Source organism: Mesitornis unicolor, unplaced genomic scaffold (genome assembly GCF_000695765.1).
Source record: "Mesitornis unicolor isolate BGI_N332 unplaced genomic scaffold, ASM69576v1 scaffold6402, whole genome shotgun sequence".
NCBI classification, from domain to species: Eukaryota; Metazoa; Chordata; class Aves; order Mesitornithiformes; family Mesitornithidae; genus Mesitornis; species Mesitornis unicolor.
Window position 1 is genome coordinate 14,295 of NW_010171117.1, and position 25,129 is coordinate 39,423.

The 25,129-nt window shown below is 42.3% G+C and overlaps 1 protein-coding gene across 1 annotated transcript in view; it reads right to left on the bottom strand.

Moving 5' to 3' along the window:
* Positions 1–602: 602 nt before the first annotated feature.
* PTEN (phosphatase and tensin homolog) overlaps positions 603–25,129 on the bottom strand; it is a 31,573-nt gene continuing 7,046 nt past the window's right edge. The window contains exons 3-8 of the mRNA XM_010179909.1: positions 22,441–22,484; positions 18,266–18,504; positions 12,699–12,840; positions 10,229–10,395; positions 1,819–2,043; positions 603–822 (exon numbers count right to left, since the gene is read on the bottom strand). Coding sequence (XP_010178211.1) covers positions 637–822; positions 1,819–2,043; positions 10,229–10,395; positions 12,699–12,840; positions 18,266–18,504; positions 22,441–22,484 — 1,003 coding nt within the window. The 3' untranslated portion in view covers positions 603–636. The remainder of the gene's footprint in view (positions 823–1,818; positions 2,044–10,228; positions 10,396–12,698; positions 12,841–18,265; positions 18,505–22,440; positions 22,485–25,129) is intronic.

Genomic DNA, 25,129 nt, shown 5'->3' on the forward strand with positions numbered 1-25,129 from the left:
GATGAATTACGGTAGCATGCTAAAGAAAGGTGCATGTAAAATAGCCGGATATGGTACAGAGGCCAAGCTCCAGCAGACTATATTCCTTTCTGAGGATTACTTTCCATCCCCCATCCAAAATACATGCATTAGAATGTAGTACGACCTTCTAGAAACATCTCTTATCCAACTGCAGACTTTTCTGTTGCCACACAAGTGCAAAAAAAAAGGGGCAGGATGTGAACCTGTATATTTTCGAAACTTTCGTTTGGTGACAGAACACAAAAGGAAAAATTCCTACGTATACACATTGGGTCTGTCTCCACTTTTATAAAACTGGAATAAAATGGGAAAGTGCCATGTTTATAGTTCCTAATTGAAGTTTTTTAATGTCCTTTTGACACAAAAAGGTATATACATATCAGAGCTACGTAACCTTTTTTTTTTTCTCCAACCGGACAAGTGTCAAACCCTGTAGATTTATAGAGCAAAACAAGATTGGTCAGGAAAGAATTGTTCCTATCATTGGTAATCTGACACTATGTCCTTTTGCCATTTAAAAAGGTCCTCTTTTCAGTTTATTCAAGTTTGTCACTCTTCGTAGTTGGGGTTTTTTTTGTGTGTGTATGTGTCTTTTATCTCCGATAAAAAAAATATTCAGACTTTTGTAATCTGCGTATGCTGATCTTCATCAAAAGGTTCATTCTCTGGATCAGAGTCAGTGGTGTCAGAGTATCTATAATGATCAGGTTCATTGTCACTAACATCTGGTGTTACAGAAGTTGAACTGCTAGCCTCTGGGTTTGATGGCTCTTCTACTGTTTTTGTGAAAAATAGCTTCACCTGGGAAAGGAAAAAACAACATTTAAAAAGGGAACCTGAACTTCAACCGAGCACAGGTAACAATGCAATTTTTACCAGCATGACTGCTTTTGCTACACTGAATCACATGAGTGCTCCTCTCTCTACTCTGCAGAGGAGGAAATAAAGAGCGACCTCTCCTGAGGTTAACCAGCCTCTCATCCCCCCGGACAAAATAAATAACTGGCAAGGCAGCGAGTCCTTCAAGCCCAGCTGAAGGAGCTCAGATATCCGCACCAACCACAGGTATTCTTCAGCTAGAGCAGAAGGACAGGCTGCTGCAGTAAGCCAGGTTGCACGAAGCTTTTTGACTGACTCACCTTCTAGACCTCTGTGAGCATAGAAATAGATTGGAGTAAGAGTGGACAGGAATGAACAAAACGCTCTGTAACGGGTGACATTTGTATGTGAGTTTTAAAAGTCTGATCCAAACAACAGGCCAATGAGAATCTATGATCATAACCTTCAAACGAGCACTGCTGGTGTCTATCTGGTATCTTACAAGCAAGTTAGAAAGTGCTGAAATTCTTAAAAATGCTTTTCTTTTACATTTTTAAAAACAGTGCTGGCAATGGCTCCCATTCCCCAAAGCTAAACTCACCGAGGTATTCCCGTGAAGCAGGCACCTCTGCAAAACAAGTCAGGAATTACTAGGAGCTCAGAGCTCATGCCAAGGCAGCTGGTAGAGGAAAGATGCTACCCGAGTGTCCAGGTCTCCTACTACTCATCTCTAATGGCTTGGATAAATACCTGAAACAACCCAAAGCCTTTACTCCAAGTCTCTCACCATCTACGGACCTCCCAAAAAGCAGATAAACTTACAAAGCTAGAAGCTTTGCTAAGTGGTGGCAATACTAACACGTGAATTCAGTTTCTACATAGATAGCATTTACAAATGGCTCCTCCATAAGACAAGACAGACAAATCAGACAACGTCATGCAGCTTTTCAGCTTTATTTACACACAATATATACTGACCTTGAAGTTTGGAGAGAAATATCTGTTGGCTTTGTCTTTATTTGCTTTGTCTAGATCATTTTTTGTTAAGGTAAGGATTAAATACTCCTTATCATTATCTGAGCGCTCTGTACTGAAAATACCATCAAGTTCCTGATCTGCAACTAGACTTCCATTTTCTACTTTGTCTGAATTTTCATCCAGTCCTATGAAGAATGTATTTACCCAAAAGTGAAACATTTTATCCTGGGGGAGGAAGAACACAAAGAACAAGCTTGCTTTAGTATTAATGTACTAGTGGTACATTAATTAGACTAACATCATCATCTGGTCAAAAACAAATCGGTAACATCAAACGAGACTTGTTTGGACAGCAGAACATCATTGGTTACATTACATGCAAAGACATTTTCACCAATTCTCCTACACAATACCCAAAGCACTGCATCAGTCAAACTCAGGTTTAACCAGTTAAGCTTTCAGAAGCCACTCCTTATCGAAAGTTGGTTTTAAACCACTCTATCACACCTACAAAAAAAGCAGATTATAATAAATTAAACAAGTGTTAAATTTGTAATCACAAGGCATAAAGAGATGGTTTTTTCCTCAAATGCCGCAAAGCAGCAGCCAAACCCAGTAGACAACCTGCGCAAACAAGCTTAGGCAAGTGGTTTTTAATCAGAGAACATTCTCCCCCATAGATTTCCACATAACAGAACACTTTATTTCTATACAGAAATAGCTGTAAGTGAGCAAAACCACTCTACAAACACAGGACTTGTGTCACAGCGGATTCATTACTGCTTTACAGAGATGGTTTCTACCAGTCAGATATTTGCTGACCAGTACTAAGAGAAAGTCAGACTCTGAAAGCATCTGTTGTCCTTCTACTCAACGGGAAGGCTTCAATGAGAAGATCAGGCACTGACACAGTTTAAGTCAATTCACCTTCAGCAGAACTTGACAGATAACCACCAACAGCTAGGAAGGTACAAGTTAGATCACCCACTATACTGCACCCGTACAAAGAGGCAAAATATAAATAAGTTATTTTAAAACTAGCTGATAGCAGCCTGTGTATTACGCTTAACATTACACAGAATCCCAGAACGTTAGGGATTGGAAGGGACCTCCAAAGCTCATCCAGTCCAATCCCCCTGCCGGAGCAGGAACACCCAGATGAGGTTACACAGGAAGGCGTCCAGGCGGGTTTTGAATGTCTGCAGAGAAGGAGACTCCACAACCTCTCTGGGCAGCCTGGTCCAGTGCTCTGTCACCCTCACTGAGAAGAAGAGAACATTATGACCAGCAAGGTCGCTGCGAATGTCTACCACCATATGTGCTACGGAACAAGCAGCAATGCTCTCAGCTAGACAACCTCTTCAAATCAGATGCCTGGTACCTTTGCCTTTTGGCTCTCAGCTAAATAACTTCATAGGATGCACTGAATGCTCCTGTGTTAGTTCTCCGTCACTTGTTACCCTTCTGTCAGTCAAGAGTTGATGTTCCCAAGGTCGACTACTGTTAGCAGGTTGGTCCTGACTAGCACATTTAGCACTTCATCTGAAACGCGGAGATACGTTGACTTCCTCTTCACAAATGAAACCTTCTATTTGACTCTGATCTGAGTTTTCAGGCAAAAGATGTGAAATGCAAATGGCCAGCCTTCCCACAAGAGTCAGCATTTCTGCATTTCTGGTAAAGCTGCAGGGGTGACAAAGCTGGCACAGATCAGAATCTAACAGTCCTTGATCTTATACAGGACCAGAAAACAAACTTACTCCTGGGCTAATTCACGTATTTTGGTTTACCAGAGGGATCCAATTCCAACTGCTTAATGGAAAATCCAGGTCCTGCCCCATCTTCCTGGCTATTCACCTCTGCTGGTAAGCAGCAGGGGAAAACGGGAGGTGGAACAGAAGTGGTTCTAGTGTCTATGATACGAGCACACCTCTCTGCTGAAAGCAATCTGGCACCAGCAAAATATCACAATGTCTTCCTGGGTCATGGAGAAAGGGGCAGGGAAGAGCTGGACTACTGCTGAACTTACATTCTTCTTCCTCACAAATTAATAAAAACACGTAAGCACACAAATACTGGGAATTCAGAAGTGTCTGATGAAACAGCTTCTACCTGCCTTCTCTACCAAAGCTCAGCAGACCCATTTTTGGTATCTGAGGCAAAGCACACAAAAACACTTCCAGCTTGTGTGCATTTCTGCCCCCCAACCTGTAAGGAAGTGCAATGGCAAAGATTACAGTTAAATAATTCAATCAGAAACAATTCTTGCAGTTAAGCAGTTATCCACTTCAGCACATGCCTCTCCAGTACCTTTGGGAACCAAGTCAATCTGCCACATTAACATGCTGCAATGATAGCTGTCTTGGGAGACTAGCAGTTTGTTTGCCGCTGCCACCAAGTCCCTTCAAGCCATTCCATCTATGAAGCAGCCTCGTTGGAGCCCATTCATGAAAGGCAACAATCAGTAGGTTCTTGCCAGGTCCAATTTGCTCATACACTTAGCACCCTCTTCTTCTTTTTCACTAACAACCTCAGAAATAGTCTTAAAACTGTCACGGGATCTGGAAGTAGAGGATGAACATCCAGGGGAAAAGGGTTTACTCTCCTGTAATGCTCCACCGAGCCATTAGCCTGCCTGCTGATGCCTCATGAAGAAAGTGGCAGTGGGCAAAATCCCTATGAAGATGCGTTCAAGGTAACTTGGTCCAGGCTCTGCCTATGCTCAGATGAGCTCCTCAAAAGATACAGTCTCCAAGGAGATGAGATGGCTACTCCTACACAAACCAAAAGACCAGTTCAGGTCAAACCAGAAACAACCAATGGCACCAGCTTTCCAGCTACAGGTCCCCAGGAGGGATTTGGAGTCCAGGTGTCACCTGCAATAAACAGCAGGAAAAGGCAAGCCTGAATTGACACTGCCAGCATCCAACAGCTCTGAAAGCACGCGGACGTACCACCTGCAGTCTCACCACTGGTGAAGAGGCCATCCTTCCAGTGAGGATCTAGAGAAGAAAGTGCATTTCCACACCACGACCACAGTCAAGGGAGATCCCAACTCTTGTAGTTGGGGAGATGGTACTATGAGGTTTCATCCTTCTTCAGGACCACCATGCAGAAACAGCAATGCATTTTGGTGCTGGTCCTCAGCACCACCCACGACACCTCAGTGGGGTCAGTAGAGGAGAGGATAACACTGATGAACACATTGCAGCAGATGGATGAATAGAAAATGGCTTATACCAATAGTGCTGAAGCAGCTTTGAAGGAAAGCAGCGCCAAAGCACACAAGGCCATGGATGTAAACCAATGCCAGCAGAAGCAGAAGGCATGGTCTTGTCACACTGCACCTTAAACTCCAGCAAGTGGAGCAGAACCAGGAAGGATTTACTCAGCACTTAAGGGCCTGCCTGAACAAGCAACTGTGGGGACTCGGCTTTACTAATAAGAGTCTGGAGAAGACAAGACAGATGACAAACTTCTCACCAGACATCTTTTTAATCTGTTTTCCTTGGGATACATTTGCAGAGGTCTTCAGGGACTCAAACTAAACAATGCAACTTGGCCGAGCCGGTCATTTATCCTTTTATCTCCCTCCAGCTTTTTAAAGCATCAAGTTATTTTCCTTCCTTTCCCACTACACTAACTTAATTAGCTCAATAAACTAAGTTCATGGGTACTGAAACATGGTACGGTTACTCAAATTAAGGGAAAGACACAGTCATGTTCTTTGGAATTAGCTCTTAAGGCTGATAACTGCTTTCACTGAAAAACAAAACTCATTATTCACAGTGAGGATTTCAGTCAGCATCAGCTAAAAAGTCAGGCTCCAAGGTATTTCACGGGAGACAATGAAGAAAGTTGATGTTATATGGGCCTAAGATAGGAATTTTAAAAATCAAGGCAGGAACTGAACTTGAGCTTTATACAGCAAATCAGAATACCAGATCAAGTGCTCACAGGAACACAATTTAATGAATAGGCTTCTGAAAACAAGAATTAGCTAGAGGCTTTTTTAAAATGTGATTTGCTTTACTTCCAGTTACATCACGGGCATCTTCATTAAATAAAACCAAACCATGCGGATGTATTTCTTCCCATAACCAAATCTGTATCATAAAATCTACAGTGCAGGATCAGACACTTGAGACAGAACTTGATTTAATCACACTATGCTGGCATACAATACTTATCCCTACCTTGTGCAGTGTTTCAGTTCTCAGACTGACAGAAAAAAAATATACCTCACTCTAGAGCCGCAATCTGCACCCGACTGCAGACTGAGATCCAAATCCAAATCCACTCCTCCATCAGCTAGGAGTTCCCATATCCTCCCGAGTTTAATTTTGCAGAGATATCTACATGCACTTATCACTTTGCAGCACCAGCTAAGGGTTTTTGAGATGCTATCCAGCCATCTGAAGATGTTCATCACTTCTGAGCCTGTTCCACGCTGGCCTTGCAGCCTTTCCGTAGCCGTGGCTGATGGAACTTCTCGTACCATTTTCAGATCAACAGTTAAAGTTTTCTGACATTTTCAGAGTTCATTCTTCGGTGTTTGCTAAACAGCAATCACCCAAAGTCCTCTTGAACTGTGGCAGCAGAAACTTCTCATCTATGTAGACTCAAGAGATGAAATGCCATACCCAGCAGCTCAAACAGTGCTGTCTGTCCTACCTACGCTAGAGTCCGGGTATAAAACAGCAGTAATCTCACACAGAAAACTCCACACCAACATTTCCCTCTCATCCATACTGAGGGGACTCCTGATAAAGGTCTCTTTTACCCCCAGGCTCTATGGGCAGAAAGATTATGAGATCTTCTGTATTATTTTTAAACAGGCTCTCATTGAACCAAGTGCTACAAGGACACTCTGAAATGCTTTAAGATTATCACGTCAACATCAGTAGCTGGAAGAAAAAGGCTTCACATGGATACATGGAAGCAAACAGAGAAACTGCAACAGCAGTATGAGATGGAAGAAGAGCCAAGCTACAAAGTCAGAGAAACAAAAAAACATGCTCAAAAAAACCTCCCAAATGTCTAACTTCTATCAGAAAATCATACACAGTAACTGTACTCAAGCCATTTTGTTCTCATATGAGCATGTGTTTCGTTCTTGAAAGGACATAGCTACATCATACTGAAGAAATGGTCTGAGAATAAAGTAAACAACTTTACTAGACAAGAAAAGACCAAAAGTTGTGGCCTTATTGATGCCAGGTGGAACAGGTTATGGAATAATTGAAACAGGGTAACTCTGTCAAAGCAGTCACTCCTCTTACCAGCATCTTCTCATCAGCACCAATAACCCTTTGGCTGAGGTCAGCTCTTGCCAGCCACTGCTAGCTTAAATTAAGTTTTGCCATTAAAAAAACAGGACACCTAACTGCTTTAAACTTCACACGGACACTGCAGCGCTAGGTGCTCGAAGTCACTTGGTCATCCAAGTTTGTTTTATTTCATGCACAATAATGTTATCCAAGAAGAACATGAGCAAAGTTGAGGAGGACTCCCCAGATTGAGAGCTCTGTAGGTAACACTCCTGTTCTTCAGAAGAGTAAGAAATTTGAAATTAAGTACAGGTGAGCGAACCTGGAGCACTTCAGCTGAAATCAGTGAAACACCAAACCAGACCCAGCAGGAGGACACAGAAGTTTTCTTTATCTCGAGAGATGAGACACAGCCATACTCCAGCTTGACCCAGAACAGATCAAGAATTATACTTTTAATTAATGTTATTTGTTTTTTGATTATGTTTCTTAAGGAAAGTTAAAACGCTGACCAGTAGATATAATGCCTTTAAGTGTGTGCAAGCTACCTATAAATCTGCTAACAGAAAACCTTGGAGGAGGCAAGAACCTGTTATGGGTAACAGATCTGTAACTCCAGCATTCATAAACACATGTGAATAAACCAGAGTCTCTGAAAGGCAAGATCCTGTTACTCTTCATTATGCTGTTTCTCATTAATTAAGCAATCACTGCATAGAGGTGAACTTCTCCAAAATGTGGTAACTCTCCACAGTGGAAAGCCTTTTCTTTCAGGGTTTTGGGTAAAAACTATGTAGAGTCAGTTTATCTAGAAAAGAAACAGGCACAGATGTGACATAATCGTACAGAGAAATTGAGTTCAGCTTTGTACCAAGGTAGGTTTTCTGCCACAAATATTCACTCTTGCCCTGTTCTCATCGTGGAGCTGTCAAAAGGACTGTGTAGAAGAGTCTCACGTGGTGCCAAAGCACACATCGCAAATGGAATGTTTTACTAATGCTCAATATGAAGACTTCAACAGTGGTTTCATAAAACAAACCAACATGCTGACATCAGAGAGGATCCATGGACCCAGTCCCAGATGTCCTCAATTCGTGTCTGCATTTACAGCAGAGCTAACAGAGACAGTCTTACCAGACCTGTGTTACACCATACAGCTACTTTCTTTCGGCCTCTACTCTTACACAAGGTTGAGAGCAATTAGATATTAGGTTCAAATGAGGCAAACTATGAAGGTGGATTCTTTACAAAAGGCTTTCCTCTGGTGATGGGACAGTTTCCATCTCTCAGTGAAGCTTGCAGACATGGAAAGAAGAGCGTTTCTTTGCCCTACTAGTCCAAAAACACTGAGAAAAGAAGCAACTCTGTAATCCACTGAACCTGAATGGTTAGAGTACTTGATAAGGACAGATAAAAAGGAAAAAACAGTCAACCAGGTACTCAGAAAGCACAAAGAGATTCTTAAGAAATGAAACCACGGCTAATGACACTCACTCCGAAATGAAACAACAGCATGGTAACGTACTCCCTGCATTTCTGCAGACAATTCTACACACTCTCGAAGACTAAATTTATACCACAGAAATTCTACATGATAACAAGGAGCTCTAGTTTCTGCTGTCACTGAATCTCAGTGCTCTCTAGAGGTAAAACGAAGACAGGAGTTTGGTTCTGGTGCTACAGAGCCAACATCCAGCATCTGAGCTGTGCGCTTATTTTGGGGTTTACTCAGAGGGGCAGTGCAGCACAAGGCTTCCCGCAAACTCTGTTTGCAATCCACATGGTACTGAAGATGGTAAAGAAACTAATTCACAGTCAAGACAGGACAGATCAGATAAAACAGGACCTTGTCTCAGACGTTTGGGTTTTGTTTCATCTCCTCCCTGCACCCCTCATGTCTACCTCACAGTGCTTATCTGGGTGCTCCTTTAAAAGTCTACTCTCAAAACCGGCTCCTGCAGTTTTAAATGCCAGTAATTTTAATGTTGACTTAAAGTAGAATTTCTACTTTTAAAACACTTTGTTTTACACTACTCTGAATTGCATATAGCTGCACTGACCAACTAAAACATCTCAGACAGGCACTAGAAAATATTCCCATTAAGAAACTTTAAAAACTTTTGCAGACATCAGCACATAGAAAACAGAACACAACACTTCCAGCCAGGGAACTTACACCATTAATTTAAGAATACCTTGTAACTGAACAAGCCCACAATACAGCCTGTGTGTATTTACACACACATCTAGTAGGTACAACCTGTGTACACCGTTACGAGACTATGTTAACTCACCACTTGTTTCCCAATCCACTCTAGTATTTTCTTGTTTTGATGCTTTGCCTGTACGTAGGATTCGCTCAGTGAACGCTCTGAAGTTTTGTAGCATCCACTAAACAGCGAACAACTACTCAAAGAATTTTAAGTAGTAAATATAAAGGTAGCCTTTAATCAAGTCTCATCCTCACCTTTCGCTTGGGTAGATGCAAACTAGCTCCACAAGCACCAGAACTAACGAGACCCAGTGATGAGGCATTCACCTTTAGGAACTCACTGACTGGTGTCAAAATAAGTTCGAGATTAATTTTTTCCACAATTGAGACACTGATAAAATTCTCAGCTCTGAGTGAATTCTCTAAACATCTCATGTCAAGGCATTGCAGCTGGGAACTGAGAGATGGCTGACTAGATTGCAGAGGTACTTTTACAAAGTGCGTAGGAACTCAATTATCTCAGAGATTCAGCCCAATTTAACAGATGGGGAGATAGCAGCCAACAGCACAGACAGGATCTTCTGCGCCTGCTCAAACCTTAGGAAAATTTAGTGGAGAAAACAGCTGGAGTTAACTTGCTCAATATGCAAGTCTATTTTTAGAATGAGAATGTTTCTTCCTCAATTAGATTACTCACTACTACCCAAACGACTGCAATACACATCCAGGCTCATTTTTATCCAACCTTTGTTCTTAATCTCACCAACTCTCAAAATACCCAGCTTTCATTTTGTGCTAGATTCTCTCCTTGGGAAAACTAGACATCAAAACATTAAATACTGTGATTACACATCGCTGAAGAATAACCAACATCCCAGCACTGCACCAGGATCAGTTCAGCATTTTCCAGAAAAGCAAGAGAACCAACCTTTTTCAACATCTTGTTCTGTTTGTGGAAAAATTCCACTTTGATATCACCGCATACTGGCAAAGGTTGAGGGAATTCAAAGTACATATACTTGTCTTCACGTCTTGAGGGTCCTGAAGGGGAGGTGAATATCTTTACCTTTAGCTGGTATACCACAAACTGAGGATCTGCAAGACAAAACAGAGCGTCACTTCGTGAGAAATGCCTTCGGGTGTCAGAAAGCACAACAGCAGCATCAGAACCACAACCATGAGCTATGTTATTTTGAAAGTTAAATTAATATCTATTAAGAGTTACGCACCACAGGGCATCAAACTTTACCAGATGTTACTGGAAACTACCTAACATATTTCTGTCCTTTGTGGCAATACTCTCAGGCAACCATAGGATTCCTAGAAAGTCGCTGTTTCTTTTTAATAGAAGAAAAAACGTCCATAGGAAGCGGCAGCTTCTTGACTTTTCCTTGCATACTGTCTCTCATGTCTTATATGGACATAACTGAGGGGTTTTATTTTCTCTCATCTCTTATTTGCATTGCAGAGCGGGCAGTCGTGTCAGCACACACCGGTTTATACTCTTACAGACAGAAACAAGGACAAAATTTCACATTAGTACCCAACCAGCAGACAGACTATACAGACACAGACTATAAGTCTGTCCTGCAAACCACCATAATCAAAAGAGCGCCAGCCACGGCGTAACTTTCCAAATTAAATCTGCAGCTGAAGCTATGAGGGTTTTTTGGTGCAGCCTAAGCAGATTCTCTTTTGAAACTGCCAGAAAAGCCAGAAGTATTAAACTTATTCAAACAAGTCTTTCTGCATTTGCTCTCCACTTCTGTTAGTACTGGAGAAGACTGCTCTCCAGACAATACACACTGCACCATACCCCACTGTAGTCACCCTGAAACCACCCTGCAGAGCTATGGATGCCGAGCACACCCCACTGTCCTGCAGAATAACCTCGCTATAAAACCGCTACTTAACCCCCTCAAATCCTCAGACCTGAACCCTTTTCATTCCTGTCTTTTACCAGAGAGGCACAACTCTGCTTGGTCAAGAACTTTAAAACAGAAGGAAGATAAGAAGGAAGTCAGATTGGAAATTATCATGTGTTGGGAAAATTACTGCCATTGCAGTAGGGAATACAACTAAAAGAAATAACATAGACTATTGGTTTCACATTCTGAAAAAACACTGAAAACTCTAAAGAAACAAAATACTGCAGTACACAAAGATGCTGAAGTTCATAGTTACTCTGTCTTTCCATGTGCTTAGCAAATCTTTTGTTTATCCCAACATCCCACTGTGAAAATAGCATGCACAGCCCGGGACAGACCAACAAATTAATGCTCACACGAGCAATTCATACTTGTAGCTTGATTTTGCAAGTTTATCCAGAACATTAAAGAAGTGCTAATTGCAGAAATCTGTAGCCTCCATACCTCTACCCTAGAGGCAGAGGGTTTTTTTGGCAGAGGCTCCTCCCTTCATCCTCCTCCTGTAAATACAAGTTGCTCGGTTGTTTCTTACATGCGCTACATGTTCAGGTACTGTCTTACAGCAGTATTAATAGTGCAATTTTAATCAAAGCCACAGAAGGCACTGGAATTAATTACCCATTGCAGTAATTCCCATAGCAAAAGCATTAAGGACTTTTTCCACTAACAAAAAACGAACACGCAACACTAGGCAGTCACTGCCCTAAAATGCAGCCCACAGAAATGAGTTTGTGTTTATACTTCAAAGTTTCAAGGAATCTGCTGTTCCTTACTAACACACCATGTATCAGCAAACCAGATTAATCTTTTACAGGTGTATTAATACATTATAGGTCTCCATATAAAGGAAAGTTTATCCCAGAGTTAATTAGATATTTACCCAGCTGCACAGATTGGGTTGTTTGTTTTTTTTTTTAAAAAGAACATCATGGAAAAATCCTGTTGCTGCAGTTGAAGCCAACACACTATTATGCAAATGTTTTTCAGCAATTCATGTTTCCCAAGAGTTGTTATATTATTAAAAACCAGGCTTTTTATAAAAGGAGCAAATATCCATATATCTATATATCTCCATATATCCATACCTATATATCTCCATATCTATATATATATATATCTGTATCTCCATATAGATATATATATACACACACACACACACACATATATCCATATATATATATATCTCCATATATATGCCCATCATCTATCTTCAAACTGTTAAATACTTCCCAATTTAAAACTGTAGTGAAACAAAACGAGTTCTTCCCAGTCCTCAACATACTACGCCTGAGGGGATACTAGCAGATAGACCCCACTAACCCAGCACGTTTTGGAACGTGAAGTGTTTACGTATGATCTTCTCCTCCACCAAGACGTGCAGTTCTTGAGGTCACATTACAAAATGGCAATTCCCTCAACCAAGCCAAGTTCAAAGGCTGATTGTTTCCTTACAGGGCATTGGGTACTTACTGCAAGTTCCGCCGCTGAACATGGGAATTGTTTCAAACATCATCTTGTGAAACAGCAGTGCCACTGGTCTGTAATCCAGGTGATTCTTTAACAGGTAGCTATAGTAGTACACGTAGCGTCTCTGACTGGGAATTGTCACTCCCTAAACAGAGGGAAAACAAACATCAAAACCCACCAAGACCATTTATCAGCATCACTCACAGAGCTCCTGTCCACGACCTCAGAATACAACTAAAGGCGAATAAACCACAAACGAAAACCAAACCGTTCCCAAAGACAGCCTCTTCCCTTTTCCCCAGCCACGTGTCTGTGTCTCTTGCACTTGTCCTGCAGAGCATTTCAGAGGAAGCTGTTTGCACACATTATTTAACACCAGGCAATTAATTACCAACCAGTCCCCAGCACGGAACAAGCACAACACTTGTTCTTCCAGTTACCGCAGGTACGTTACCTCTGAACACCCATCTCAAACAAAGAGGCAAAGAATACTGATTTTTCCATATCGTAAATACAAACACTTCAGAGACTGGAGTCACTTAAAAGATGGTTTGATACTGCTGGGTTTGGTTTTGTTTTTTTAATGGGCTGAGGAGTGTCACACATTAAGCAAGAGGCGCCTTGAACACAGGAATTTTTAAGCACCGATACAGGAATTACCTTTCAACAGCAGTTTAAGACAAAAAGATTCTAATTTTGTTTGCTAAAATCACTGTACTCGACGCTGACACCACCTTCTATGACAAAATGCTCTTCTGAAATGTTTTCACCAAAATCAAAAGCGGAAAGTTTCATTAATGTAGGTGTCCAATAGTCCAAACTGTTAAATGAAGTTAAACGACTGAATGAATGATGTTAAATGACCGCTCAGCTCAATTACAACTCTGAGGTGAACCCTTGCTTGAAGAACATATAACCAAAGAACACTTTTATTACTGATTTTAAATCAATTTAAACTTCAAAACACGTATAAGCTAACATTTTCAAGCAAAAGTGACAAAGGTGAAAAATTATTTAATTTAATAATGTAATAATTTAATTCCCTAGAAAATGCATTACATGGTTTACAACAACCTGTACGATGTACTTGCGACAGCACTGGTAATTAACCCAATGTGAAATAAAAATAAGCTGGAGAGAAGGTTTTCATACAGGGACCCATGAGCATTTTTGTCACAAAATCTAGATCACAGTATTTCTGTGAGCTGGTGCTTCGAAGATCTGCTTCGTCTTACAACAGCCATAGCCTGAAAGTGGCCAAAGTACCTTTAATTTACTAAGCACCTCTCCTGCACACATGAAACTACTCCCTTCCTGTCATTATTTAAAAAAGGAAAAAAAAAAGCTGGTAATTATTTCTCCTCACCACTTCAGCTGTTTCTAAGTTACACAAAAGCCTTTTCCTTACCGCACTCGTACAATGACCTTCTTAAGCAGCCTTCTACACTGCCAACGTTTCTGGTTCACATGTCAGCTCAGGAGTTACCAGTCCCACTTCTTAAGGGAGCTTTAAAGTTTGCTTCCCTGGGATCTGAGCTTCACAACTGAGAAAATCCCAGCCTCAGAGCAAAGCATCAGTAGTGTGCCAGTGCTGCCAACCAGAAGCAAGCCACACAGGTAAGGAAAACGCACCCTTCTCTCTCAGTAGCTTCTCCATGCCATAAAGAATGCGTCCCACAGAGAAACCTTATCAAGGCAACCAGGGCTGGGACCAGAACAAAGGGAACCCAGCCACTTTTACAGCCACATGAAATGACAATTGATCTCAAAGCAAAACCAGTTCTCAGTCAAGAGGGAAGTTTTATCCCTCCAGGCACAGATTTTTAACCCCCTGTACCCTGAGATCCTAAGGACCAGCCACACTGAAGCAGAACAGAAAGTTCTCCCTTTTCCAAAGGTCTGGTTTCTAGCAGAACGCTTCCATAACAAGCTAATAATCAGAGGTGCAATCAACTCCCACTTACTTTTAAGCAAGAATAATAATGAAAACAGTTCAAGTATTTTCTCGACCATCTATGACCATCAATAATTTTTAAAGGGACATCAGAGAAGCTTCCCTGGCCCCTATGCCAGAGTTTCACGGGGCACTGCTGAGCTGTGTAGACATCACAAAACTTGTCAGGTGCTGCTCCTGGTTCTCCTCTCAATGTAGTGTGTGTAGTATTAAGAAAAACAAACATTTTTGGAAGTAATATTCCCACATTCACTTTAATAACATGTCCTACCTGTGAGAGCAAAGCTAAAGCTGCAGCCTCAGACTAGACTTAAAGCATCAGATTTATCAGAGTTTGTCACCTGAGCACGTCCAACAAACGGGCATCACAAGTGATCAGCTCTGACACCTCAGACACTGGATATCTACCCTGCTCAGAGTCATTCTGAGACTTCCTCACACAAAATAACTGGTTTCCATTTCCTGTTCAGTTACACCACTATTAGGAGCCTTTCTTGAAAATACAACAGTATGATGGTCAAAGAATGCTCCTGACAGGATGATCTCCAGCTCAAGCACTTGAAAGCAGTGTGCCAGTGCTGCATCCAGAAGAAAGTGATGCAGACTGTTCTCAGCTGACACCTATCCCTTGAGCAGACCTATGCTTCAAGTCTAATCCTCACCATAAAATCCTTCAAGGCAGAAGCAAGAATAGATAAAGATCTCCTTCAGCTGTAGGAAGGTAAGCTGCCAGTCTACATCATTACAGCAGTATTTTAGCATCCATCTTGATGAAGAACAGTTGATAACCTAACAATTTCAAACAGTGGAAGCAGCAGCTTTTTTAGAAGACTTTTCTGGGGGTTGACTTCTCCTCCAGCTCTGAAACAGGCTGGACAATTACAGTTCTTTATTCAAGTTCAGAAAACAGTTTGTCTCCCTCGGTTCAAAGGGAAAATAGAAGTCAGTCCTGTTCCGCTATGGTGGTGGTGACAGATAAAATCATTTAGCCAACACTTCATCATTCCCTTCTTCTGAAGTTCCCCCCACCAGGATGAGTGACAAGAATCAAAAGAGGCAGCTTACAGAGAAAAGAAAAAACCAAACAAAAACCAAGCCACAGCTTCTGGTCAGAGACAGACTTTTAGATTCAGTTCTGCAAGTGAGAGGACAAGGGGTAATAGCTTTAAACTGGAAGGGGGTAGGTTTAGAGTAAACATTAAGAAGAAATTCTTCACTGTGAGGGTGGTGAGACACTGGCACAGGTTGCCCAGGGAAGCTGTGGATGCCCCCTCCCTGGCAGTGTTCAAGGCCAGGTTGGATGGGGCTTTGGGCAACCTGGTCTGGTGGAGGTGTCCCTGCCCATGGCAGGGGTTGGACTGGAGGAGCTTTAAGGTCCCTTCCAACCCAAACCATTCTGATTCTAGATCTAATTCCCCACTACCTTTCCCTGGACAACAGTACATTAACAGACTGTCTAGGAACTGTCATCCTCATCTACAACAACTCTCACTTGATGTTGCAAACACTTCCGTTAAGCTGCTTCTCCCAGCAAGCACCTGAGAAAAGTTTGCTACAGAAGTACTCGAGGTCGTTCTCTTGACCAGTTAGTCATACTTCCTTTCGCAATCAGACTCACACTTCCTGTCAGCATGGCCTAAACCCTCTTGAGAATCACTTTGCCATGCACACAAATAGCAACAGGGATTTTAGCTATATTATTCCGAGCGGCAATATAGAAAGTCCGCACTTTGTGCTTGCTTTAAGTGAAGAAAACGTGGCACCTCAGTTAAGCCTGTCTTCCTTCATCATACATATGTCAGAGCAGCAGCAGCAGCAGCAGCAACAAAAACAGCATTTTCTTGTCCCTAGGTGCAAACAGCTCTTTAGATGCCTATTTCCTTTGAATTCAGGAAGTCATTTATATAAAGGTGTGGTGAAGTGTCAAATCAGAGAGCAGCATTTGACACACAACACTGCAATATGGGCCACAAGGGAAGAAACTGCTCCCAGAACCTGCACTGAAATACCTGTTCATAAACATCACTTTAAGGGTTATGTGAACCACATGCTGCCCACTGTCCACGTAAAGATAACCATGATCAAGTAAAGATAGGAAAAAAAATTGAAGTAGACTGATAGTAGAGACACTGAAACCAAAATAAAGTTGCTGGTTACAGATAATATTTACAGTGAAGCTAAAGGAGGCTCTCACTATTCCTTTTTATTAAGTTCTTCATTATCTCAAACACGCCAGAGGTACCACTGAGGTGCTGACGAACACCTAACTGACCTTCCCCTCAACACAATAACCTGCAGAAATACCACCCTCTTCTTACAGAAGGGAAACTGAGGTACAACACACTTCACCTTTGGTAAGTTTTACAGTTCTCGTGATCTTTTATCTGGCTCTTCAATCTCCATCAGCAGGAGTAACCATCACACAGCTCATTCCTATTCACCATCATGCACTCTTACCAAAAGCCACAAAGTTCTGATGGGAAATCTTGACACTGTCTCCGCTCTGGTATTACACCACAACAATCTTCTCAGCAGCCCATGGAATAACAGCTCTGTCTTGTCAAGAAAGCAAACTAAGAAGCTATTTGCTCCTTCCAATGAATTAACTGCCAAATTCAAAAACTCCTTATGTGACGCTTCTGCTTTCAAGAGCCTTCAAACATGAAGCTCTGCTTATTAGAGGTCTACACACTGCGAAATTAATACTTTATGCAAATACTGCAGGAACACAGAGAGCTCTGTACTTAAGTAGGCTGAAACTGGCCTGCCAGGATGATCCCCCTGGGCTGCTCTACCAACATATGCAAGGAAATGATGGAAGATGAATAGTGAAGCTTGCTGAAATGACCTTGCAAGTCACAGGAAGATTTCAAATAAGGAAGTTAAATTCCCATTAATGAGGGATAACTATGCCAGAAAGGTCCAACAGTTACTGCTAAATCTGTCTGTACCACTAGCAAGGTCTTAACAGAAAGCTCTTGTAGCCATGAATGTAATTTCTCTGAAATGAGATCCACTTATTTCTCCTCAGGAGAAGTACAAGAAACTAAACTTCATGAGGCAGGCTCCGAGTCAGCCAACGTCTGGGCTTAATGACCCTTTTATTGAAAAGGGGCACCCAACACCAGACTCTTCCAGTAGGGATATTCAACTGTAACATGCACTGTAATGACTGCGGCTCTCCAAACATCACCACAGAAGTTAAGAGAACCTGAGGAGATGAACAACTCATCCATTCAGGCAAAACAAGCTAGAATAATCCTCTTATTTGGGCTGAAAATGCTGAACGAGAAAGTTCACTCATCAACTGCTCATTTGACGCAACACACAGCAGAATGCTATTTAAAAGGCTATTTAAAATAAACTGTCCATATCTTCTTGAACAGGAGATGGAAAAACCAGCCTGTTTTAGTGCTGTGACTAATTGCTACTGCTGCTTAGGAAAGCTTTTTCATTTAGAAAAACTGCACTGATCCAATAATGTTAAAGCTAAATCAAACCAGATATCACAACTGATGGAAAGTATTTCTTAAAAGGCCTGACTATTCAAACTGACCTCAAGCAGGAAAAGCAGAAAGACAGAGGTAGGAGAACAGAAGAACAGAAAATAGCTCACCTTCTTGTCTCTGGTCCTTACTTCCCCATAGAAGTCTAGGGCTTCTTGAGCCTTTAAAAACTTGCCTCGATGCAACAAATACGCACATATCATTACACCAGTTCGTCCCTTTCCAGCTTTACAGTGGATTGCTGCAACATGATTGTCATCTTCACTTAGCCATTGGTCAAGATCTTCACAAAAAGGTTTGATAAGCTCTAGCTGTGGTGGGTTATGGTCTTCAAAAGGGTACTGTGCAACTGCAACGAGAAGAAGTAATTTAGCAAAACCTCAAAAGGGGATCACAGGAAGCTCAACTAGACAGGGCAACTTTGTGATAGCAGGCAAAAAAAATTAACTTTCTAAATAAATCCCCCCTCTTACACATAGAGATGTACATTTGTTTATTCCAATATTATTCAGCAATGTGCTGCATTTGATATGCATTGCAGACACGTTTCTAGTAATATATAAGCAAGCATCCTGCTACACAAAGAGACTACTTCACACCACTACTGAAATGAGTGGCACAGGCTGCATCCTACATCACAAATTTTCTAGAGTTTAAGAGTGCACTGGCACAAAGACCAACGTTGTGAAAAGCCACTGTTCTAGCAATAATGACACTACCTGCTGAGAGAAAACAGGGCCAGACCCCGGTCACTGATGAGACAATAGGAATTTTCCTGAAAAATTCTGAGCACTGTTGGGTCTACATTGGGAACAAGCTCTCAGAATTTGCTCAAAGGGGTTTTGAAACAAAAAACCTGCACTTTCCATATCAAAAACTGTAATTATAAAAGGAATCTCATGTAAGGCACTTGTAATACTTGTGGGTTTTAAAGTCAAACCACTGGATGAAGTTGTCCTTTTTCTTATATGGATGTATACAAGCAAACACTTTTTTCCAGCCAGAGATGCAAAGAATTTCAAGCGAGCATGCAGGAAAAGAAAGAAAACTCGAGAGACAAAAAATAAGCAGAGGCAAGCACTCAAACCTCTAACACCTGGGGTAAGGTGACAGAAAATGCCATGCTGCCTGGCAGAATCACATCGGGCTGTACTAGTTTTGTCATGAGAACTGACCTTTAGATAAAGGGCACCCCAATTATCAATCAACAGATTTGGGATCTATAAATACAGTTCTGGTCCACTTAAAAATCCTCAGCTAGAAACACTATTTCCTTTTCTGGTCTAAAAATGAATACATTTCGGTTTTTGGCAAGTGTTTGTACTCGTTTCATAAGTACTACTCTCTTGTCACACACGCAAAGCTCCTTTTGATGAATCCCCAAGGACTCAGAGAGCAGAAGTGAGGGATGAAGTTATGGAACTGTTAAATCACTGCAGCACAAGACCGAACCCTTCCGAAGGGATCCACAAGGACGGTTTATTCACTCACAGCACAGTACACTCACTAAACCTCCCAGAAGACCAAATAGGGAAGCCCAATAACGTGAATACTCTTTGCTAAAGCAGCAGCAAAGGTGAACCAAAGTGAACACACACTAAGAAATTCTTCCACGTGGGAGATCCAAAGACTCCCCAAATGGTTGTTTTATGTGAACTTAAGAGACGTCATTTTTTGCAGCAGATGTAAATGGAAGGAGGAATTTATTTAGAAACCCTTAGAAAAACAACTGTTTGGACATGCTGCGAATGTGTCCATACAACTTTGAGTCTATCTTAGCTACATCTAATACATTTCCCTTAAAAAAGGAGAGAGAAAGTACGTCTGAAAGAACAGCCTGAAAAATCCCGATTAGCAATAGCACACTGAAGATGCTCTCCAAGATTTGGGATGAAAGGCAAGCCTTGCAGTAATTTCTTCAAAGAAGGGATGAGGAGCAGATTAAAACTGTGCCCTGTGATGGTGCAGAAGGGTTAAGAGTCAGAAAGCAACCTTAGGAAACATCAAGCTGCACAATTTTCAGCAGGTCCTTGAAAGGGTGCAGGTCCTCCGTGGAGTTTGGTTCCTAACACTGGAGCACAAAGCACGGAGAACAATTCTGATTACTCTCTCCAAGCTCCTGAATGTTGCAAGAAAAATCCCGTAGCACATAAAGGAGCAAAAAAAAAAACAAAAAGGAAAGCTTGTGCCAAAGCAGAAGGCAATTTGCAGCATGGAATTACTTCAGAAACTGCAAAAAGCCTAGACAGAAAGCTAGTGTCCAAAGAAATGATGAGCTTTCAACAACTGGTTTTGAAGTCGATGCAAGAACATTCAAGTCAAATAATGAACTATTATGGTGTTTCATGCTAAGTGTACAAGTAAGAAGTTCCCTTTGAAATTAATTCACTTCGGAAGATTCTGCAGTAGAACTGTTGTTCCTCTGCTAAGGGAAGTCCTGAATCGCCAGTACGGTTATCTGAGGTAACTGATGTGAGGATGGAAAGAGAAAAATGCATCATGTAGCTCCCTACAGCAGTGTTGTCTTACGCAGAGGAGCTGTGAAAGGTGCTGTCACAAATTACATTTTTGGGCTGGGACTGGGAGAAGAGATTTGAGCAATCCCATAATAATAAGAAAATTAAAGCAAGTGTAAGTTCTGGACATATCAGAAGCACGTCCTTTTCGTTTACACCTTTTCTCCTCTTACCCAAAATATTGCTCAAGCAGATCTTAAAATTATTTTTTTCTGGCTTTTATGTATTGAGTGAGGTTTCAGGAGACTGCCATTCAACATCACAAAAGCAAATCAGAAGTGAAGATGACTTCAACACAATAATTTCAGTCTCTCTATATTCAGACATTCACAGAATCACAGAATCTCAGGAGCTGGAAGGGACCTCGAAAGCTCATCCAGTCCAACCCCTGCCAGAGCAGGATCACCAGACCAGGTCACACAGGAACACGGCCAGGAGGGTTTTGAATGTCTGCAGAGAAGGAGACTCCACAACCTCTCTGGGCAGCCTGGGCCATGCTCTGGCACCCTCACAGTGAAAAAGCTTTTCCTCATGTTCACATGGAACTTCCTATGCTCCAGCTTGCTCCCATTGCCCCTTGTCCTGTCATTGGCTGTCACAGAGCAGAGCCTGGCTCCTTCCTCCTGACACTGCCCTTTACAAATTTATAAACATTAATGAGGTCTCCCCTCAGTTTCCTCTGCTCCAAGCTCAAGAGCCCCAGCTCCCTCAGCTGCTCCTCATAAGGGAGATGCTCCACTCCCTCCATCATCTTTGTGGCCCTGCACTGGACTCTCTCCGGCAGTTCCTGTCCTTCTGGAACTGAGGGGCCAGAACTGAACACAATATTCCAGATGTGGTCTCACCAGGGCAGAGTAGAGGGGGAGGAGAACCTCTCTGCCCTACAACCACCCCTCCTGATACACCCCAGGATGCCATTGGCCACAGACATTAAAGCCGACATTTACATTTTGGTCGTGGTCTGAACACCCTCAAAGATGGTTTAAAAATAATACAAATAATAAAAGTTGAGTCCCTGCTACGATGCAGTACCAGTAAAACCAAAATGTACTCGTTGCTTGCAGTTATGTACAGACAAGGAGTCCTTAGCTACCCAGCCATTCGGAAGCATTGCAAAGAGGAACTACAAGCTCTACTGCTGTGCACGGAGATGTTCCTCTGCACAAAGAAGAAAAGTAAATCAGTGTTTAATTATTACCTGGAGAGTTAATACTGACAAAACAGGTACATCAGTTTCCACTCACAAAGGGTCTGATTCAAAAGGAGCCCCTAAAAGTTTCCCCACTGGTTCTGGTAGCTCTGCAAAGTGTCTAAGGACCAACTCATCTCAAAGAGGCATCACACAGGAATTTATTTTTTTTAAACAACTGAAGGTTTGTTCTAGATTTGTTTTATACGATCAGTGCCAGTGGCTTAACTGTTCTCCATTTTTATTCTAAGTGATGCTTCTGCATAAAAACCAGACTTCTCTAAGCTTCACACCTAAACCTTACAGTAAGTCTGCACACTGAATTTAACAGAAACTTCTACAAAACCCATTCTGCAGAAGCTTTTGCAACAGTAGACCTTGATTGCCTTATTAGATCTTGATCTATGTAACCATCATGAACACGCTTGTTCGAAAAGCATGAAGTATATAGCAAGTTTCTCCAACGACTCAAAGCAACCCTGATCTTGTACGTTACTACTCATCAGCTCCTCCTTTACCCCTCCGTTCAGAAACACTAAAGTTTAAAGCGAGTAACACATACTGGACAGTAAAAACATACCTCTGCAGTTAAATTTGGCGGTGTCGTAATGTCTTTCAGCACATCTGAAAAAGAAAAACAGACAAGAGTTCAAGACGAGTCTCTCTCCAACATCTGTCATACTTTGGAACATGTATATATCAACATACGGGTAAATAATGTATACTCATGACCTTTATTAATTAAAGCTATAGCTGGAGGTTACAGACAGAAAGACTGTTTTTTTGCAGATGTATAAAGTTGCTCACTGAAATACCAGTTATTTACCGAAAAGCAGTTACTTACCCTACAGTAGTTGCAGGCCATCAGTATGTTTTAGTGTGGCTCTCAGTGGAGACATTCACACGAGTAATGCATACGCTACTACTTTTTAACCCTGTAGTATTAACAGCTCCAGCTGCTCGAGCAGCTTGATGCTCTGATTCAGTCGGCTCTGAACTCAAACGTGTGTCAAGGTGCCTCAACAACAGCATGGGTGGCCAGGGGTGATGAGGTCAACAAGGACATTTCAAGGACCCTCAGCTAGTGCAACATAAGCAAGCACTCTTCCTCCAGTTACAGGACCACAAGACGACCATCACAGGCAACTGAAAGCACCACTGAATATTATACTGGAGATCACTTGTATCAAGCAGCAGTTGTGATATCGCTCTCTAACCTGGCCTCTGTTCTTGAAATTAGGTGAACTCAAAAAAACCAAGTTTTCCCCTCACAAACCTTGGGAAAAAAATCGCACATTTCTGAAGACATTGATGCAACTCCGGATTCTCTCACCACTCCATATGAAACCCACCTTAGCCAGCTACAGCAAACCCTACTGTCTTGCAGGATGAGTTGCCTAAGGACAATAATCAGTAACCAGATACAAACAATCCAATCAGTAGGGCTATAGTACAGTGAAAATAGCATGCTGTAAGGGAACAGGCTAGATCAAACATCACGAGTAAAGGGAAAGAAGGTAAGAAGTGGATGCCCTCCATAATTTTCCTTGCAGTTGCTCTCTGCAGACAAAATGATGTGCCCCTACACAATACAAGTGAAAATGCAGTTCTGAAAGAGAAGAAAAAAGAACAATCCTGCCCTGAAACAAGAAGACTCCAGGCTGAAACACGACGATTGGGAGTCACTTCAGTAGACAAAACACATATCTAGATCTTATTTTCTGATTATGACCTGTGATCTTCACAGGGTTCAAATACCCACACCAGTTTCAGGACTGGTATGAAGTTATCGTTCCTTAATAGGGGTGTTCTGCCTGCAGCCTTTGGAGCCATATGCAGCTCACCTGACACTTTCAGACACGCGAGCCTTCAGGCTCCCATTTGTCAGACTGCTGCACATAACCAGAGCCTCGCACACGCCACACCGAGCTTTGTCCACCAGACTCATCCACCACGGATGGAGGCAGGGCTGCTGGGGCTGCACACGCATTCAGCACTTCCCTTTCTCTGAATTCCAGAGCCTTCTCAGCTCCAGCCTCCGCTAAGGAAAGGTCTGGCAGTTTGCACAGCTCTGATCACGTTGCCGACACTTTCTCTGGGTCAGGAGTGTTACGGTGAAGCTGGCAGAAGAGACTCAGCAATATTATCCCCCTGTACTTGGCAGTGGTGAGGCCGCACCTCGAGTGCTGTGTTCAGTTCTGGGCCCCTCACCATAAGAAGGATGTTGAGATTGTGGAGCGTGTTCAGAGAAGAGCCACAAGGATGGGGAGGGCTCTGGAGAACAAGCCTGATGAGGAGCGGCTGAGGGAACTGGGCTTGTTTAGCCTGGAGAAGAGAAGGCTGAGGGGAGACCTCATCACCACCTACAACTGCCTCAAGGGAGCTTGTGGAGAGGTGGGTGCTGGGCTCTTATCCCAGGTGATGGGGGATAGAACAAGGAGAAACGGCACCAAGCTGTGCCAAGGGAGATTCAGGTTAGAGCTAAGGAGGAAGTTCTTTACTGAGAGGGTCGTCAGAAGCTGGCACAGGCTGCCCAGGGAGGTGGTGGAGTCACCATCCCTGGATGTGTTTAAGGAGCGGGTAGATGAGGTACTTAAGGATATGGTTTAGGGGGTAGACAGGAACAGTTGGACGTGATGATCTCAGAGGGCTTTTCCAACCCAGCGATTCTGTGATTCTGTGATCATTATCTGCACTTGGGCCTTTGAGAAGGAAGGTGAGATGCAGTGTGTACGCCCAGGATGGAGTCACCATGCCTGGAGCAGCCCTCAGCCGTGCTGGGCAAAGCCTGTCATGAGCTCATCAGCATCTGAACTTTGGAAGTTGAGCCTGCTAGGAAGCAAAGCAGTTAACACAATGCATCTTATCCATGAGAGTTTCCTTCTTCCTTTTAAAGGAACACACGGCTCAAAAGGGTAGTAACAGATGAAAGTCTTGAAAAACCTAAAAAAAACCCCTACATACGGTCAAAAAAGCCTTCAAATTTTGAAGTTTGAGAGAGTATCAAGTAGAATACCATAAGGGATAAAAAATAGTTTTGTTGATACCAAGGATAGAAACTGAGCACAGACCGCGGCCGTGTCACTCTTTATGCCCTCTCATGGGAGCTGCACACAACGCAGGGCAAATGCAGAGCTCCAGAAACGGCCGTACAAAACACACTCCTGTTCTGTGACACAGAACAACTGTGCATCTGCAGTAGAGATCCCGCCAACACACACTTTGGAGGATGCTGCCATTGCTTAGCCTTTCAAATGCATCTGGGTTTT